Source organism: Amphiprion ocellaris, chromosome 10 (assembly GCF_022539595.1).
Source record: "Amphiprion ocellaris isolate individual 3 ecotype Okinawa chromosome 10, ASM2253959v1, whole genome shotgun sequence".
Taxonomy (NCBI): Eukaryota; Metazoa; Chordata; class Actinopteri; family Pomacentridae; genus Amphiprion; species Amphiprion ocellaris.
This window is the reverse complement of record NC_072775.1, coordinates 30,423,711-30,444,397: the sequence shown is the minus strand read 5'-3', so window position 1 is coordinate 30,444,397 and position 20,687 is coordinate 30,423,711. Positions and strand designations below refer to the sequence as shown.

General features: G+C 39.3%; 2 protein-coding genes across 2 annotated transcripts in view; both read right to left on the bottom strand.

Annotated features, from left to right (window-relative positions):
- LOC111568578 (contactin-associated protein-like 4) overlaps positions 1-14,539 on the bottom strand; it is a 188,509-nt gene extending 173,970 nt beyond the window's left edge. The window contains exon 1 of the mRNA XM_055014360.1: positions 14,332-14,539. Coding sequence (XP_054870335.1) covers positions 14,332-14,416 — 85 coding nt within the window. The 5' untranslated portion in view covers positions 14,417-14,539. The remainder of the gene's footprint in view (positions 1-14,331) is intronic.
- A 652-nt stretch (positions 14,540-15,191) lies between these two features.
- On the bottom strand, positions 15,192-19,596 carry LOC111566949 (uncharacterized). Its single transcript, XM_055014341.1, has 5 exons — positions 19,567-19,596; positions 18,756-18,785; positions 18,015-18,173; positions 17,669-17,761; positions 15,192-16,890 (listed from the first exon to the last, which is right to left on the bottom strand). Exons 1-5 carry the CDS (start codon positions 19,594-19,596, stop codon positions 16,531-16,533), a joined length of 672 nt encoding a protein of 223 aa, XP_054870316.1. The 3' UTR covers positions 15,192-16,530.
- Positions 19,597-20,687: the final 1,091 nt, after the last annotated feature.

Genomic DNA, 20,687 nt, shown 5'->3' with positions numbered 1-20,687 from the left:
AAATCTGAGCGTTCGTTATTCTCAGCATCACAGCTGAGTCTAATGAACGCATCTGTACAGCTGCATGTCATTATAACAGGCTGGTGGAGGATCGCTGTTATTTGTCTTTTGTAAACTGTGTCTGTAGTTGATTTGTCACTAAACTGTGTTGCTGTAATCCAGTCAGGGTAGGACTGGACGCTTCAGGGTGGCATAATGTTATTTTAAAACTAGGGATGAAAAGCAGCTCAACCTCCAGCGGCGATTTAGACCCGCTGCTCCGACGCTGAAATATTGTGAGTGAAGAAGCACAAATATCAAACCTCTCAGGATGCATTTTAGCTCCTTCAATTCGCTCTGATAAACAGCTTTAGCCAGACCTTGCCCCTGGCTCCGGCAGAGCACTGAAACAAATGAAATGTGGAGAGAAAAGTCAGCGTGGATGATTATTAAGTGAACGATGTGCTATAGGTGGGCCCTCCTGGGAGTAAATAGCTGAAGGACAACTTATTGGTTTCGGGGAGCTGCAGTTTATATCTTTGTTTTTTTAGGTTATAGCTTTTAAATGACAGACACTCCTCCGGGTCAAAAGCTTTTCCATCACGGCTATAAAGTGGTTTTAATTTGACTCTTTTCAGCCTCTGATCACAGAACTTGTCCTCTCTGTTGCTCCTCATTTATCCAACCTCCACTGAACCTTCAAGTGTAGTTTTCTGTCCTTCATATATATTCTACTGCTCATCCTTCACCTTTCAACCTGTAGTAAGTACTGATGCACTACACCATCCACTCTTCCTTTATTCCTCATAATAACCATAAAATCTGATAATTTTCATGCTAATGTGCAGCCACCACCTTCATCTTCAATATGATCTGCTGCTTGTTTTGTTTATCAAGTTTACTTTTGTCTTTTTTCCGCAGCTGCACTGACCCATTCCACCCACAAGGAACATTAAAGTTTTATTTCCTTTCAACTCATTTTTCTTTTCTTTCTTCCAGGGCGAGCGCTAGTCTCCTCTTTATCGATCCGTCCTGAACCCTCATCCGTCAGTGTTAATCCTAAGTTTGTTGAAGTCCCCACGTTTGCAACAATGACCTACTTACCTCTCACATTAATTCTGATAGCGTGATAAAACGCCTGCGGACAAATGTGACGCCGTCACTGTGAAAATCCATAAACTGAACTAATTGTTTCCTGTGTGCTTTATTTTGTAGGTGCAGGGACTGAGGACCAGTATTTAAAGCTGCACTACTTCACACTTTTATGTTAAAACTTGGTCAGTGGATTACATCTACACCCCAAGCACAGGCACAAATCTGCACTTTCTCAGATCTACAGGGTACTTTAAGACACTTCAGCTCCTGTTTTTGATGCTACGGCTCAGAAATACACTTCTCTAATTAGGAGGGAGTTGTTTTCAGTCAGCAAGCTGTGTAAACTAACTAAACTACCAACACGTGAATTATAAATTAGAGAAACAGTAGAACTTAGCAGAGCATTTAGCAAATAAACAGTCAAATATTATGCTGAGGTACAGAAGATTAAAACTGAAGAACTCAAAATCGTTCTCAGTGTCTCCTGAAGGTGGAAATATTCAGCTGTCTACATTCACAAAGTAAACTTTCACATCCAACATTGTCAGTGTAATGTACAATATTTCATTTTCAGCTAATTTTTCAGGTGAATATTTGATTATCAAGTTTTATCTTACTTATTGCCTCTATATCTAGTCAGAGTTATTGTTTACCTTTCTATTCTAGCCTTATCTTAGCTCACTCATGTATTGTATCATACTTGCATCTTAGTGCATTACTTATGACATTTTGACTTTTTTTAAGCAATATCTGGTGCAAGAATTTCCTTTGGGATCAATAAAGTCTTATCTCGTCTTAACTTTATAGGGTGATACTATGTGACTCATGCAATAACCAGAACTGCTGTGATTAGATGGTATAATCAATGATGCATCTATATCAACATTCCCAGTAAAGCTGCTGCCATTTACAGATTTTTCTGTTTCTGTTGTCAGGTGATGGAAGGAGGATGAAATTGTGACTGAAACGCAGCCCACTGAGACTTCATGTTAACCGGCAGTCACTTCCAAGCTGCTGCTCTGCAAAGCTCAAACCCTGATGTTATAACTAAGATGCCGTCTGACAACCTTATTATACACAAGTTAAAAACAAAGGCTTTGGTGAGAATTCAGATGTATTTTTGTACACAAGGAACAAAGCAGTTGTTTTACCTTCAGGCTTCTAAAATATTAACCGCGGCTATGTTGGACTTCAATATACAGACAGAACTTTTTCACTTTGTTAAGGGGTTTGTTAGAAACTTTAATATAATTTGGAGTTGCACTACTCAATAAAATAGTAAGTGCTATTTTTATTGATTTTTTTATCATGTTAGAGTTTCCAGTTTAACCCTACAGTTGCACACTTTAAAATGTAACCCTTTGATTGCATTTATACAATGACATACAGTTTGTCAAATAAAAATAACTAACAACATGTTCATTTAGGGGCTGCACAGTGGCTTGGAGGTTAGCCCTTTCTCCTTGCAGCTAGAAGATCCCCGGTTTGCATCCCAGCCTTCCCAACCTTCTCCATGCTCATGTGTAGCTGTGTGACAGACTGGCAACCTGTCCAAGGCGTCTTCTGCCTTCACCCTAATGGGACGTGTCCATCTGATCCATTTTTCTAGCATGTAAACGCGCTGCATCTGAAAATTGCCCACTTAGTGGGCGGTCACTAGTGGGCCATTACTTGGTCATATGACAGCTTTCACATTTCAGCTTGACTCTGGCAGATGAGTTGGACCAACATGGTGGGCTCGGTCGCAAACTTTCTCTTTTCTTACGAAAACACTTCAGCGAAAAGTATTTCCAGACACATCCGAGGCGAGAAATAACCTGTGCAGTTGCTGAATCTGTCCTCATTTTAGTTCAACGACAGCTAGTTTAGACGTTTGACGAAAGTTTCGCGATGTGTCGGATCTCCGTATGCCACATTGAATTTGCATAAAGCAGAAGTCGAGTCAACTTTATGCAAATGAGCTGCAACCCGCTTCCGGGAGACACACCGGATCGCAGCTCGAAACCCACCGCAACGGAACCAGCATGCAACGTGGTGCGTTTCACATAGACAATGACTGGGATGCGGGAAATTGATGGATCAGGTGGACACACACCATAAGTCAGCTGGGACAGGCTTTAGCCTCCCTGCGACCCTAATGAAGATTAACCGGTGTATAGATAATGGATGGATGTTCATTTCGATTAAGAGAATAACTGGTGAAACATCAATACATTGTTTGACTGAAAAATAGTTATCAGTGGTGGCCCTATGATGTGTAATTGCATTTCTATTTAACTCCAGCACGTGGCACAGTTCCATTATGATCTGTAATGTAGCGATGTTGCTACCTATCCTAATCAGGGCAGTCTTGCTTTTCCAGTAAATACAAGAGTTCAGTAAAGAAAAAAAAGAGATTTTTGTGGCCCAGCGTTCGAGCTGAGCTACACTGAGCGGGTGTATGAATAGAGGAACAATGAGGCAAAGATTGTAAAGTGCTTCAAGATAGAAAACTGCTGTTTAAGCAAAGTCCAAGAACTACACGTCGAGATGAACTCTGTCATAATTTTGTTGCTGTTTGAATATACCTGTTTCCTGAAATTGGGCATGCAAGCTCAAATAAAAAGACAAGAGGATGGCTGGCAGTGACGCTCCACTGACCACATCACATTGCATAAGTTAAACAGACGGTCAACAAAGACCGAAGTAGCACTCGAGATAATGCAGCTGACGTGTCAATTCTGCGAGCGAACTGCATTTTTCACTGTTCAACAATGGAGGTGACAGGCGACGCAGCTTTTGTTGGTGCATCATTCTTATCTCCATGGAAACCCGGTTGAATGTAAAGGGGATTAAATGAGAAAGATATAGCAACTGTACAGTGAGGTTTTTCTTCAGCACCGTGTTTTGAAACAGACATTGCTTTGATGCTTTCCACAGTGCCAATTTGCCCCGATGCTCAGCAATCACATACAGAGAAATTCATCACAGAGGAGGCGGGAGACCAATTCTGCACCCAAAGTAGCCTCTTCAAAAGCTTTATTATAATTTGAACAGCTGGGAGCAGCATCCTACGACATGGGCCTCTCTACAATCTTACTTTTTCTCCACTGTAATTTCATTACTTAATCACAATCACTTCATCCACCTACACTTAGACTGAGCATCAGAGACCAAAAAACTGCTGAGAAAGATGAGGAGGCATTTTGAGGAATGAAGTGTATGATTTTAGACTTAACAACACTTCTGAGATGCACTCCTTCAACTTCACTGATGAACGATTTATATAAGGATGAATAGATTTTATTTTCTCATTTAGCGGACACACATGGTTTGGGGCAGAAAAAGGAGCCACTTCATTGGAGTGTTGTGTCACTTTCCTTTGTCTCGTTCAGCTTTCACCAACCCAAGTTTCAGAATAAGTAAAAGCTTTCTGCTCTCTAAGACCTAACACTGAAAATAACATCGACTGTAAAGCCCCAAAATGAGAAAAAAAACACTTCAGACGGCACTTTTAAAAACACAACAACAGAAAAGCTGACATGCTGGGAACATACCAACTTTATATCTTCACAAGCGGCTGAAATCCACAGGGGTGAAACCCAATCAATCAAATGATTAGAAGGATTTCAGAAGACAGTAGAGGAAACGGAACGACACCAAAAAACAATACAGTAAAGCTAATTAAATCCAGTAATTCATACAGAAATGTTAGCACCCTAAGGACTCCAGTGCTCAGAGGAATATCTAACTAAATCAGAACAAAATGTAGATTAAGGCAATTACAATTTTTTTTAAAATTCTGAGCGCACAATTAGGAGAAACAGCAGACCTCCAATAAACAGTAAAGAGAGAAGAAATGCAACAGTTTCCACAAGTGTGAAGACAAATGACAAAGCTCTCATATGATCAGTCTTCTGTTTCTTAACTTCATTTTGCATCAAGTCTATACATTTCGTCTTGCAACAGAAAACCTTTGGAGGCTCAGCTTGTGCATCCATGTGGGTTTGTAGCTGACATTCTGTTCATACAAGATTTTTTTTCACAGGTTTGCAAGAGTTAACTCATTGCCACAGTTCATTTTTCTCTGCTGTCTCACCGTGAACCTTTCTGAACCTTTCTGTTCGTCTGTAGGTAGCTGCTGGGAAACAGCCTGCATCTCTCAGCACAGTCGCAGAGGTCAAAGCTGCAGTTTACAGAAGCAACACTTAAAGACCCCCTCGGGTGAAAAGCTTTTTTTTTTTTTTGTTCGCCTTGTTAGCATGTCCATATGGTGTTTTTATATGCTGGACGATGCATGAGCAGAATAATCAGTCAACACCAGGCTGAGGATTTACACCAATGACTGTCTCAGAAACATGGATCCTGACTTTCAGGGTTTCATATGTAACAAACAAGCCAACGGAACCAATCCTTTCAGCTTGTATGGTGGTGATTTCTGCATTCTTCTTCTTCTTCTTCTTTTCAGAATTGGTTTCTGGCTTGAACATATATGACTTCATTACTCCAGTATTACAATCTGACATTTTGGAGTACAGCGGTGCTATAGTGTTTGAGCAGGGTGGTTGTAAATACAGGCAGGGTCTTCATAAAATGACACATTTTAGGGCAGGAAGGGATTACTTTTAAAGAAAAATTTTCTAAATATATAACTTTGATACACAAAGATGGATGTTTAGGGTTTTAAACCAAAGACTGGAGAAGGACTTTAACAACTTGTGCTGTGCAAATAACAGAAAATCATGCATTTGACCCTAAAAGTAATGTTTGTTAAAGTGGCAGCACTTGGCTTTTCAGCTCCTTCACTGCTAGTGTTTTGAAGTGGTATCATTGCTGCACAAAGAAGCAATCATTTTCTGTTTTCCTCAGAGCCTCGTAGCTACCAACAACACAATAAAAACCATCAGCAGTGACGGTTTTCTATAGCTGTTAGCTGAAGTGAAGGAGTTTCTAGAGAAATCAAAAGACAAACTGAATGTATAAAGACGTAGTCAAGTTTTGTTACTGAGTGAGTAGAAACTATACACTGGATGAATGTCTGAGGTTCACTCGTTTTACTCCAGTTTTATTACTTTCCCTCTTCCTCCTTCCTTTCTGAGAAAGCAGAACTCTTTTACTCCTGTCAAATTTCCAAGTTACTTTGGTTCTTCCACCAAATGTCATTTCAGCTGCTAGGGAAAAACCTATCAATAGTATAAGTGTGGCTTATCGGGAACCAATCTAACAGCCATTACTCTACGCAGTCAACTTTTGCTTTATAATGAAAAGTTAAAGCAAATAACTTGTCTTTTGTCATTTTAACATTCAACAGAGAGAAGACTTGGCTTTTACGATTTTTTTCTTATTTTGGTTGTTATAAAATCTATACTCTAGTCACCTACTATCTTAAATGTATCCATCATGTATACATCCCTAAGAGTAGCACTTTAGTATCGTACTCACTGGTTCAAACGCTGTTAAACCTTTGCTGAAAGTAAAAATAACATTACAGGATTGTTTACAGGAATTCTGCAGGCCTTTTTCACATCATAACTAAAATCATTGCTAAATGTATTCATTTTATAGCATGAAAAAACAAGCACAGTTAGAAAGCTATAATGTTGATGTGGTCTATTAATAATCCAGCCCCAGTGATCACCAAGTATTACTCTGTGACAAGTTTACATTAACAATGTACAGACTCTGCACTGCAGCATCCATAATTTCATTTTACTTTAAACTTTTAATTGATTTGTCACATTCTGCATTATGTAAATTTTCTTACTTTGCTCCACACGCAGTTTCATTTATGCCAGAAAGAGGGCATGCACTTATAATACAAAATATAAGGATTTGTGTTCATAAGTTATTTAGGGTTCAACAAACCAACAAAGTTAGAATTCATGTGCAAACCAGTGCTCCATCTGATTTACAGATTCCCCTGTATTTTCCACTGCCTTTATTTTTGGCAACTACACTTTTCTACATCATTTTATAACCCTGTATCAATATTAATACATTTATTCACACAAAAATTGTACCAACAAGCACAAAGCTGAATTGCTTTTTCAAACCTGAAAGCTATCATTCTGTTTTCATCACCTCACAGTGACACCTAAACTAACCTGCAGCACCAGTGACTAAACAGTAAATCACTGTTTCTGGCAGCTTAAAGGCCCTCTTTGGTTTATATTTTAGTCATTTGGCTGCCGGTTCCTGAGCCGCTACACATGCGGCGACTCTTATTGGAAGGCGATTAAACACAGAGTGACTTCACGGCCCTGCAACTGCTTCACACGGCGTATTCCTCAAATCTCATCAAGCACAACTCCAGAGAAACCAGCTCGCTGTTCCAGCTAACAAGTCATCAGAGCGCCATCGGTTGTTAAAATGTGCGTTTCGACTTTGTTCCATCTCCAAAACGAACAGTCAGCTGTCTCCAGGGTGGATGGATATGTGAGACTCAGTGAGAAACCTGCAGCTGGGATCCCTCCACCTCTGCAGTCTTAACTTATTATGCTGCTGTGGTTTATGGTCCGTGCATGATGAGTGTGCTGTCGGGTGACGCCGAGCGAGATAAGCAGAGAGGGATACAGAAAATAAAAGAGGAAGACGGTGACAGAGGCAAAGAACCACTAACCAAACTGAAAGAAAACACCGACAGCAACTAGACTCCTTCCAGAAACAGCTAATGCTGATCATTCAGTGTTAAGGTGATGGAGTTTTTCCACTGGAATCAACATGAAAACAGACACAAAACAAACTTAAACTTCATATTTCCGAGCTGATAAACGTGTTTGTGACCTACTTTTTCACTTAAATGCATCAATAAATCACAGACTTTCGGGGTAATTGAATGTGTGTCTTCAGCTGTCCTCCTTTAAAGGATAATTCCAGTTGCGTGGATGAATATGCAGGGTGAATTCATCATCTGGCAAGTGTCCCCAGATGGAGCTCTCTAATACAGCAAACTAAGCAGCTGTTCCAGGTGGCAGGCTTCTGTGTTTACTTTCAGTCGGACTCGAAAGCAAAGGTTTAAAGTGATTCATGTAACGACTTCATTTTGTTGGAAAGCTGCAGGGAGGTTGCACTCCATGCTCTGATGTACGACTGGTCATTTCCTCAAATCTCTACAACAACAGCAAGACCCGCAGTAGAAACAGTGATTTGGAATGTTGGTTCAGATAAATCGGAATCATCCCTTAAACAGATGCAGCCAATGAAACAATCTTATCAGTTATCATTTGCATAGACTTTGAGAGTCTAAACCCTAAGTTTCATTGCCGATACACATAAATGCTACGCAAAGCAGTGCAAAAAAGACTAACACTTTGCCTTGGAGGGCACAGAGTAGCCAAGACCTCCGACACTCTACGATGCATAATGCAGACCTGTGTAAGTCCTTCTGGAAGGAGGGTGTGAAGCATACAAACAGAAAAGACAGCATTTCTAAGTATAGAAGAAAGACCTAAAAATGACCCCCTTTATGTTTCCTTACATACAATCCACAGAAACCACTTGAGCATTAAAGTCTTGTTTCTATATGGCTCTGCGTTCGTACACAAATCAACCAGAACTCCATTCATCCCTATGACAGCCTCTGTGATCTCCAGTGTACTTGTGAAACTCCTCCAGTTCATAATTTGCCTCGAGTACATTGAAAAATGTGAAATTTTGCTGTAGATTATGGAGAGACTGGATTACGTGTACCAGAGATGTTGACGATTCAGCTAACAGGCTAATCGGTTATTTGAATAGGTTGACACTCAAATCGTGTCGCTACAAAAGAAACTGGTTTAGCTAGTTAAACACATGCTAGCTGTGTAACAGTTGTGTATTACTGGTCCTGTTTAAGCGTCAGTATCGTGTCATGTACATATTCCACAAAACTACACAATAAAAACTGATAGCCTCTTATTGGCCTCTCTTATATGGATGTGGTGAAGTTTCCATCCACCCATTATGAAATGCATTTTCTAGCATTGAACACCAGGGGGCAGGGTCCTTATATGGACTACCCACACAAAGCTAAAACTATGTGGAAACAAGGTGTCAGACTGGTAACAAAGCAATGAGCAGCAGAAACTCAAAATCTCTGGTCATTCTTTGATTATATTGTTATTAAATGTTATTTTGTTTTGAGAAAGAACGAATCTAATGTTTAAAAGGTCTGTGAGAGCCAAGCAGCAACCCACAGGACTTAAAAATGAAACCAACATTCAGGTGCCAAAAGCAGCACTTCCTCCAATGTCCACTTGAGGGCGTCTCCAACAGAGACCCAGTCCCCATAGGCCCCATGCTATACTGTCAGACTTTACAGCAGAAATAAAAGGTTTCCAGCTTGGTACAAAAGCGGTTCATAGCCCAGAGATGATGATGCTCTACCTTTCTGCTCCACTTTTATTAGTTGGGAGTTAGGAAGAGTGACAGTCGGAGTCGCCACTGAGTTTCAAAACCACCCTTCAGATAACTTGTAGGTGACGTCACAGAGGTTTCATCCATCTTTCTATACAGTCGGTGGTCAGAACAACTTCATAAAGAGGGTTTTTTGTTGTTCCAACACTTAAAGCTTAAATATTGAAGAAGTGAACAATTACTCCTAAAAATGCCTTCACAGAGTTGCACTTAATAGCAGATTTCTTTAACTTTTTAGACACCTTAAAATATGCCAGACTCTGACCCTCAAAGAAACATTTACTTGTCCCTTTATAGGAACAGCTAAAGAGCCTGATTAGATTCTTTCTTAGGACTGGGTTTGCTTCTTGCCAGACTGTTTGAAACAGACCTTCTGGACTCCACTGTTAGCTTTGCTGCAGGTACAAAGGTGGCACAACTTATTGTATATCTGTATATCATCGACATCTGAAATCAATACAGTCTCATAAGTTCTTTCTTCTTATCGGTACCTTTAGTGGTATGACTCCACCTACTTAAACCTGAGCGAAAGTGTCATCAGATCATCAAAATAAAGATATGTACCAAATAAAAATTATAATTTGGGTACAAGAACTGAAACTAGACATTATAATTGACATGTAATGTTTCAAAACGGTCTAATTCCTCTTCAAGAGCTCTTTCAGGTCTTTGCATTTGTTTGATGTACAAACCCTAAAGATTATAAACACTGCCAGCTATGAACAGTTTAACATCACAAAGCGTTCCTGAACAATATCAGCTGAAACCAAACACAACCACCTTCACATGGAAACTGTGAAACTGCAGTGCAAGAAGGAAGTGAGCGGCAGTCAAGGGAATACATACGGAGAGAAAGATGAAGAACGTGGACATGAAACAGGGAGAAAAAATGAAGTCAAAATAAGGAGAGGACGGTAAAGAGGAAGAACCGTCAAGAAAGAGCGAACAACACAGCGGCAGCTCTCTGATTCCAACAGAGCAGGAGAGAGGAAGATCCAGGCAACGGAGGGGAAACCGAAAGATGGTGGTTATGAAAACAAATAGAGACAAATGAGTCGGGTTGAGGAAAGATGCTGACAGGAAACAACCGAAAGACAAGTTGACAGAAAAGCGTGACGAGCAGAAAGGCAAGTCGAGGAGGAGGAAGGGACGAAGAGTTAGAAGCAGATCTGAGGCAGAAACAGCAAGAAACAACTGAAGGAGAAACTCAGCAGGTGGAAAGACGAGAGGGAGGTTTTGTTGAAGCTGTAGATGTTTTATTCAGCGAGGAAGAAGCGAGAACGACGAGCTACACATCCACCGACTCTCACCGCATACAGACGATGCTTCATATACATTATTAACACCTTCACGGTCGTCTGTCTGTCTGTAGAGGCCACAATCTGCCGTCTTATCAAAAATCAGACAACAAAATCACGCTGAAAGAGATGCCGCTTTTTACATATCTTTTTGGTTCACAAACACACACAAAAAAGTGGGCCCTTGATTTAGTTTCCCCCATAAGTAGGTTTAAGGTTGGAAAATCACTAAAACTGCTGTCAAACAAGGACTAAAATCACACCTCCTCTTCAACTAATCCATTAGCTGCACTGATTACACTCTACCTGCCGGCCTTATTACCCCAAACGAGTCATGAATAAACATAAAAAGCTCGTGTTTTTCAGCATATTAAATAATTTTAACATATTTTCTACTAAAATAACAACAACAAACTTGGAATGGACCAGTATGAACCGGCCTATAGTCATGATTTCTGAAAATAAAACATCAACTGAATTGAAGATCTATTGAGAATACCAAGTGGACAAGATAGAATTCTGTTTTTATGTGATCCACCATGTTGGCTGTTGAGCTGAATGAAAGTAAAACCAACTGTAAAATCTTATGAGGTCACTTATTTATTTGATAACTATGTGTTTGATTGATTGATTTTTTTTTTAATGTTTATTAATTTACAGAGAAACAAACGGTCTATGTAATCGGATTACAGGTTGAAAACAGGTTTCACAGGTTTAAAATGTAATGCTTTTTTACAGTATTTATTTTATGGAGAATGAAAGAAGTCACATGACCACAGTTTAGTTCAGGGCCACACCTGTGGGATTGTGGTTCAGTTGGACACGCCAGCTTTGCTAGAAAGGAAACGATATGGCCTCATAAACAAAACTATTCTGCACAGTCTGAGAGCTGCACACGGTAATTGTGACTTTTACGTTTTATTTGTTTCATATTTGTTGGCATTATTTGTTAAAGTGCATTGTATGGATGGTTTTAATACATTGTTATTGCAAGCTAGCATATTGGACTCATCTAACAACAGAAAACTAGCTTGAAAGATTTGTTTTTGGAATCTAATTAGCTTAACTTTTTGTGAAACTTTGCGTATATTTGAAATGTTTGTATGTACTTTATTTTTATAGTTTTCACAGTGTTGACTGACTGAGCAGAAAAATAAATGTTAAAAGACATCTGTATGAAATGTAAGACTTGGAGTTTCTTCTTTGATGGGGAAAACCAATCAAATGTTGAAATTTGTGGATCTGTTTACAACCAATTAATGGTAAAATCAAACTGTCATGCTCGTTCTTGTCTGGAAGAAAACGCCGGACAAATTTTGTCATCCCCATTGCAATCGAATAGATTTACCAATGACCCAGTAAAGTGTTTGTTCATTTCCATGACAGCTGTGACATACAAGTGCTGCTTGCAAAGTTTAAAATCGACTTGTCGGCCATTTATTTCGCCAAAAAGCAGCTACACCGACCACTTCTTTGACATGATTTCAAGTAGTTTGGAACCGAATCCGAGTTAACTTTTAGTAAAAGAAATTAGACCCAGCAGTCTCCAGTAGGTTGGGCCAGCTCCAAGGTTTGAAAAGACAAGGGTGTTCGCTGTTGGTCCTACCTTCCTCCTGACACCAATAAATAATGGGTTATTCCAGAAAGACTGTTGCTGTAGCTCTTCTTTCCTCATAGAAGTGACACTAGCGATTGCAAGTGGGATTTTGGTCAGATGAGTGCAGATCTAACAACCAATCAACCTGGAAACTACAGCCATAAAACATAACCGTATTCAACAATATTAGAGGAGGTTAGAAGCAGAGTGGTCTAACCCACAACAAATCCATATTGAGTTATTTCTGTAATATTTTATGTTCCAGATTTTAGTCGCTAAGTGGTCTAACCCACAACCCAAATACAGCGTTACAGTGGTGCTGTGAATATAAGACCATTCTTGAAAACACAAAATTTTGAACCCATTTTTCTCAAAAACTACAGAAAATTGATTAGACCACTCTGCTTCTGAACCCTTCATTAGTAAATTTGGTTTTGGCTTGTTCCAGCTTTATATAAAAGCTAGATGATGTTTGGAACTATATAAAGTGCGTGAAGACGTAAGAAATGTTTGCCAAAAAACTATAAAATCTAGTATCAAGTCTGTGCAAATGCTTTTTCTTTAACTCCTGGACACAAGACGTCACTGAAAAATCTTTCTGTAGTGCAGCTGCCCCAGTGGTTTCATGCTTTACATCACTGTTGGTGGTTGCTGCTTAACATACTGACTATACTGACTTCTGCATTACAAGATCAATCCAACACATCTTAGATTCACGGCAAGCTCAGAGAAACTTTACCCCCTTCAGCACATGAAACTAACTGAAATAACTCGTTTTGAACACTGAAGTCCAAACAGCTGAGAGAAAGAACAAACACAGCACTTTATGTATTTCTGTGGAAATATTCAAGACGTCTAAATGCACCACTTCGTGCACATTTGCACAAAACTGCCGATTTCCACTAGAATTTGGAATAAAACATAATGGGTTTGAGCAACATTTGGCTGCACAGCATGAGTTTGTAATGAGTGTGTGATTCAGGAGGTAAAGGTGGAAGTGAGAGGAAACAGGAACATGAAAGGTAGACAAGAAACAGGTGAGAATGGATGGAAAAAAGGGATGATAGTATTCTGAACAGCAAAAGAGGGAAGATGAAGAAACAGGCAGGACGATAGAAGGTTGTTGTGAAGAAGAGAACGCCACCGGAGAGGTTGAGGACTTTTTCCTGCCATCTGTTTGGATTACATACGAGCATACGTCATCTCCACCTCTCTGCTCCCTTGGTCCATCTCTCTCCTCGGATTTCCCTCCCATTCTCTCTCTCCGGCTGCAACGCCCTGCTCCTCATCCCCTCATAGCTTCAAACACTCCAGTCCAACATGATTCTCAAACCAGCACTCTTTCAGTTTCAAACCCTCCTCTAGAACCTTTTAGTCTCTCACATACCTTCATGTTGTCTCTGGAAAGAGTGAACTGACTCAATCCCAGGATCATCATCAGGCACCACCACATTAACCAAAAGCCAAACAGACAACCTTGTATGTTTTTTTTTTCAATCTACAGAAGTTAAAAAAAAAAAAAACACACAGCTGAGACCATTAACAGAAGAACATTCAGTTAAGTAGAAACCTGCTTTTTCTAAGAGCATCCCAAAATTATGAGGATTTCAGGAGAGGAAAATAGAGGAAGTGAATTAAATAAGGCAGGGATGTTGCATTTAAGTATTTTTTCTAAATATGCAGGAGAATGTTATTTCTTACTGTAAGAATAAAGACGAAATGCACTTTGGAGGTGCGCAACCAGGACGCGCTAAATTCCACTGCGCTCAATTAAATAATATATCTGTTTTTTAAAAAGCCCTGTAGTTTTTCAGAATAAGGAGTTAATAAAAGAGAAACAAGTAGAATAAGACTAAATCCAGACATCCGTGACTGTATCGCGGTGTGCTGGAGGATGGAGGCGCACTAAAAGCCTCCTCTCCGGGGCTGCGCTGCCCGGACTCGCTGCGTCTCCTCCGGGAAAAGTAAAAAAGCGCACAGCGGGCTCACCTTCTCCGGTTGTCCCGTACGAGCAGGAGAGGAGCAGGGCGACCCGAGCGATAATCCCAGCGGTTCTTTTAGTCCACAGATCCATGATGAAGCGGCGGGAAGCAGCGGAGAAGAAGCCCGGCGGCGGCTGGAGGAGAGAGAGACGGCGGACCTCTCCTCTCCAGCTCCAAGAGAGATCTCCTGGAACCGGAGTGGGGGAGGCAGGGAGGAGGAGGAGGAGGAGGAGAGAGAGAGAGAGAGAGAGAGATGGATTTACTACGGGTTCGCAGCTTCAGTGCGCCGCCTCCTCCTCACTTCATCGATGTTTAATGAAAGACTCGCTGCGGTGCAGAACTCATTTCTGACCAGTCAACTCATCCAGACGCGATGTGCGCAGAGAAACAACCCAAATACGCACCTTCCAGCATCCCCTCGATTCTTTATTTCCATGTAATGTGCGTTTTAAAGCAATTTTTCCTCACCAGTCTTGTTCTCTGATTTGTCAAACTTAACATATAGGACTGCAAATAACTTATAGTCTTATTTTTTATCTGCTTAACTTTCTGCACTGTAAATTCTGACAAGTTGAGTTTACTTAATGAAATTTAGGAAACCGATTACCTTGGGAAAACTAAGTAAACGAACTTATTTGTGAGAAGTACCTTGAAATTATTATATTCAAGTAAGCTATACTTTTTTTGAAGTTGTGAGCACTTAATGTATCTCAGTATAGTAAAATTCAAATCAAGCTGTTACAACTTGAATATTTTGAGTCACATTAACTTACTATATTCTGCCAAAACAAGTGGGCATTACTTGAAATTTGTAATACATTACACTTAAAGTATCTTAGTGTAATCCACTTCAGCCAACTTAAAAATAAGAACTCACAAAATGGTATTATGAAAACCATAATTTATTTTCCTATTTCTGTATTTAGAAACAACAACAACAATCAAAATGCTGTTAATTCTGAAAATTGTCTAGAAAGAGACCATCAAAGATCAAGTTTGGCTGAACAATTGGGGGGCTGATAGATAAATGAAAACAAATAAAATAGTGTTAATCACTACTACACTGACAATGCATTTTCTATACAGTTTTTAGGTCAGACCATCTCTGTAGCACCACAATACTTTGATTTTAAACCAAATTAACCAAATTTGACATTTATCAAAAATTACATATACTGTAATTTGAATAATAGTCCTTGGCTATATGGTTATTTTTATTAATACTGCAATTAATTGTTCAGCACTGGCTGAAACCCTTCTGTTAGTGGCAAACCAGGCCAGTCAGTGAGTAGAGGAGAGAAAACAGGGTGCATAAATGATGCTACGCAATTAGAGGCAAATCCATCCTTGTTTGCTGATTGGTTCAGATTCTATGTTCTGCATTTCTCCAAGTTATTTCCTCAATATTATGTGTTTGTAAGAGAGATTGACTGTATGAGCATTAATGTGTGCGAGTGAGTGTGTGTGTGTGTGTGTGCATGCGATTGTGAGTGCGTGTGAGACAGAAAGTGGATGTCAGTGAGTATGAGTGAAAATCAGTACGTGATGTATGACAAAATGAGACTTAAAAGTGAGAATGAGTGTGAGTGAGGTGGGCCGATTGGTCTGGTATAAACTAACAGAAGGCTTTTGATTCACAATGGTCACTTTCCATTATGTCTCACAGCAACAAACAGAACAGTCAACATTAAGTCTGTAAAAGTTTAAAACCTTAATAAAACCTGATAATTAAAACTGGATTATTACATAGAACTGTACTTGGACATACGCTTTCAAAGCAGCTACAAGTCAGCTCTTAACAATTTAACAACTATTGAACCTGTGTTGCAGAAGCACAAATACTAAACATCAAATACTGTATGCTCATTTTCAACAGTTTTTAATGAGTTCTCAGTAACTGAGCACTCATAATACTGAGCCAGATAATGAAATGAAAAAAGGCTGAACCAAAAATCAAGAAAAAACAAAACATACTGCTACTCTTTTAACAGTTACTCTGACGATTATTTTTGAGAGAGGGATCTCATTGCATTGTGTATCAAACATGTTTTCTTATTTCTGGAGAAAACGATATGGAGACCTCAGCAGCTCCACAAAACAAGTATTCTGTCACAGTTTCATTATCAAAACATTAAAACATTAAAAAAAGATGAAAGTAAAATACAATATTCAATTAGGTAAAAATAAATGTTCAGCCCAATTGTACTCATTCACAAACCACACTTGTGGACACACCAGCATAGCTCTCCCTAGCCACAACATCTAGCCCAAAAGAGCATTTTTTTAATGTTTGCAGTTTTGGGCTGAGCTTTTGTTGTCCGATGTTCAACAATATCTTCTGGATGAATTCGAATGTGTTCTTCATAACTTTGGGGTAATCCAGATGAAGTGCATATATTAAGCCAAAGAGAAGACAAAGTGCTTGAGAGGTTGTAGGAATGTCATCCATGACGAGGTTTCCTTCAAGGATGATTGCAACGCTGTTAATCAATGGTGGCATGTCGCTGGTCATGACGTTAAGAACCCCAACAGGCACCTGAGTGAAGTCATCTGCAGTGTCTGAATCCTGTATTCAAAGTAAAAGAACACAAATAAGTTTAGGTAGAATTTTATGACCCACGGTAATAGTTTGTATACTCCTGTAACCAAAGGCTCTGCAGGGTTCATAATTTAAAATTGCATAGAAAAAAAAACTGCACTCAGGAATAGTGTCTTACAGAGCTCATGTGAAAGACCATGAGCAGGTGGAACTGGACGCATTTCAGCACCAAGCCTTAACAAAATGCATTTTTTAAAAAAATCCATAAAGGCTGTTTGTGTGTGGAATTTTTTTAAGCTAATTTTACTAGCGTACTACTCAATGGTGCGATGTACATTTTACGACATCAGACCTCAGTCTCAGTTCTCTGGCATCAGACAAAATAATACGGTGTTCAGACTAAAAAGCTTCAGGTCACTGGGAAAACTTTGTCAGATCAATGGACTACAAATAGGCCTCAAACAAAACAGCTCCAGACCAAGCAGCCTCAAGCCAACAGACCAAACAGGATCATGCCAGTGTAGCAGCACATTCTCAAAAAATATCTTAATTTTTTTTCTTAGATATTTCAACCCAAATTTTAACAAAACAAAGCCATTATTTTATTACTGTTTTTTATTTTTAAAAAATGGGTGTTCTGCAAAATGATTTTCCTGCAAAGGGTATGAAATCAGTGGGGTTTATTTATACAAGACATGAACAATGTGGTATTTTCTGAAATCTGAGAACGGAACCTGATGTCTGACGATGTCCTAAAATGTGCACTGTACAATGGTCATAGGATCATCATTATAAATGTACTTACTGAGCAGCTGAGGAAGAATTCACTGGAATTATCTCCAAGATACAGGGGCAGACATTGCAGGACAACAGTGCGTGTTGTGGTGATGCCATTTGTCTCATGGAAAAGATTACAAAAAACAATAAGCAGAAGACTATAGGAAAGGCAAAATTATTCATTAAAAAAAATGCATATATGCATGTGCTCAAGTTACAACTATGAATTCTAAGTGCTTGAGGTAGTCAAAGAATTACTTGTATTGTGGTAGAAGTTGTTTTACGAAGTAGTAGTAGCAGCAGCTGTAGGCCTAGTAAAAGCAAGCAAGCACACTACCATAAGGTGGTAATAAAGAAGAATCTGAAACACTTACTTGTGAATTGATTGGCTGGAAGAGGTGACCAAGTGATTGGCCGACAACTCCTTTTCTGGATTTGAAGAGGTCAATGAGACGAGTGGCGTGGTGCTCAAGAGCTTCGTAGAAGTCTTTCTTAAGGTTCTTACTGGTAACTCTGTAGAACTCAGCAAAGACCTTAAAAAACAAAAAACAAAGGATTGTTTACTACACTACAGTAGTCATTTCAATGCCAAGAGACTATTTGACTGTTGTATACAATACACTTCTCAAAAAGTAATGACCAAATTGCAGAAATTGACGTGTTAGGCCTACTAAATGATTAATCAATTAATCTAATGAAACAACAGGTTTGAACTGCAGACTAGATGTAGAATATTTCTGGTCATGATTCCTACTTTTGTGTGTGTTAAAAGTAGAGTATACATTTGTCTCAAAGTCACAATCCAGATAGGGGCACTGCACTTTTTGCATCAATTTCAGATGCTTGCGCAAATGTGTAAAAAAAATCATTTTCACTGCAGGGCTCGTTAAACTCACACACTTGACAACTAAATGTTTGCACATCATCTTTTTCACTGGTCATCTGTGAGTGAAATCTGGATAAATGAACCTTCAAGGCATTAAACGATTTGAATGTGCAAATACACTGCTGATGAAGACATGGTATTGGGGAGGTTCTTGTGAAGCCACCATGCTTCAATCTGTAATGCTTTAATAGCTGGCCACGTTTTAAAGAGACAAAAGCGCAAAACCTACATGTCCAATGCATGCCTCCTCCAGTAGACACTTGAAAAAAAAACACAGGAGAACAAAAAATTAGACTAAAAGAGACATTGCCCACCTATGAATGACTAATGTTGAAATATTTGAGATTAGCAACCTGTCTTTTGAGATGCTACTAATTATTCATCGTTATATTTTGAATGATCAAATTTGAAATATAGCACAATAACATTTTGAATAATTTTACAGAGAAGACATGAACAGAATTCTTGAATAAAGAACAACAAACCTGATTTGATTCTCAGTGGAGGACAGTTGGCCACAATCTAAGACTTTCTTTTTGAGGATTGTCCTTTCTTTACTTGTAAACTTGAGCTTGTACAGTCTGGATCTGTTGTGGAAACAGCAAACAGTTGTCTATAAAACAATTCCAAAAAACTTTTTAATCACATTTATCTTATTTTTTTTAACAAAACTTTTTAATACAATAATTTCGCAATGGTGGATCAAATTAAGACACAAAAATAAACATGAAATAAAACTTTTTAAGAAAGACAATACCATCTCTAAAAGATTTTTGGTCAAGTCTACTGAGAGAGCTTCTTATCAATGATGCAGCAGTGAGGAGGAGGTGTACAGACACGAAAACTGCGGTTGCTGAGCTGGTCTGACTGAGTAAGATGATTATCTGGTACCCTGGTGGCCAACAAAGTCTTGGTGACCGAGGGTAACTCTTTTCAAACTGCCACCAACTTCACTGCCAGACACCACCTAAGATAGTCTATATTGAGAAAAGAATAAACACAAAAAATGATTAAATGTTATTTTAACAGTCATGTGTTACCTGATTCTCATATCTTTCATATCTAAACATGATATGATGAACTGATTAATATTGCAGACCTGACAACCTTTGACAGTGTTTCGAGTACCACCTCTTTACTATTAATAATAATGGTAATAATAATAATTTTATTCTTTACAGCACCACTCTTATGGTATCAGGTGGGAGGTTTACTAGTGTTTAGTTATCCGTTACACTAATACTGACAGTATTAATACTTTATTATCATGATAGCAAGACTCACAATGTGAGAATTTAGGTTGGTTTAAATATGATGCAAAATTCATAATTCACAATTACATATCATTTCATTGTTTAAGACATAAAAAATGTTAAAAAGCTAAAAACAAATTCATGTTGGACATCGATTACATATGCTCCTTTCTACAAAGCTTGCATATAACAGCTTTAATTTGGTGAGTCACATCATGTACAGTGTGCAGTTTAGTGAAGGCAAAGAGCTGCACCAGCCACGGGAGCAGATAGTTTTTCTACTGTGTGACCTGACTGCAGGTTGAACTCTTTTTTCAGCGACGGGATTAGATCACAACTCTTCTGCTTCTCTTGTCCCCTTGGCGACTCAGGCCATGCACAGACAGAAAACTCGAGCCCGTTGGAAATCCCGAGACATTAAACGACAGTCATGTGTACTTTCAGAGCATCAATTTTTACCAGCCATACTTAGATTTAGAAATGAGTACAGGCTACGCAAAATGCATGCAGGTCGGGTAGGTATGCTAACGTTTGGCTATCCTGCCTGCAAGTGCCGTGCCTTCACTTGCAGGCCAGGTAGCCGAACGTTAGCAGCACGCCCCTCCTGCACAGCCCGTATTTAAAATAAACGGTTAGCTTAAAAACTGCGAAATTAGCAGCGCACGCTGTTCGAGCCAGCTAACAGATGGCGGGGGCTGGTGCAGGAAACAGGGGAAGACATGTTACAGATTAGCACTACACTAGTGTTCGCTTCAGGCTGTTTAGACCGAGTCAAAGCACTTTTATTCGGATTCGCTCATGTTGAGTTGCCGCTAACTTTTTAACGTCTGCTGCTTTCAACACGCGCGCGCCGGCACAGAAACACAGACTAACATGCCAACGGTCTCGGAGAGTCGGAGTTGTTGGCT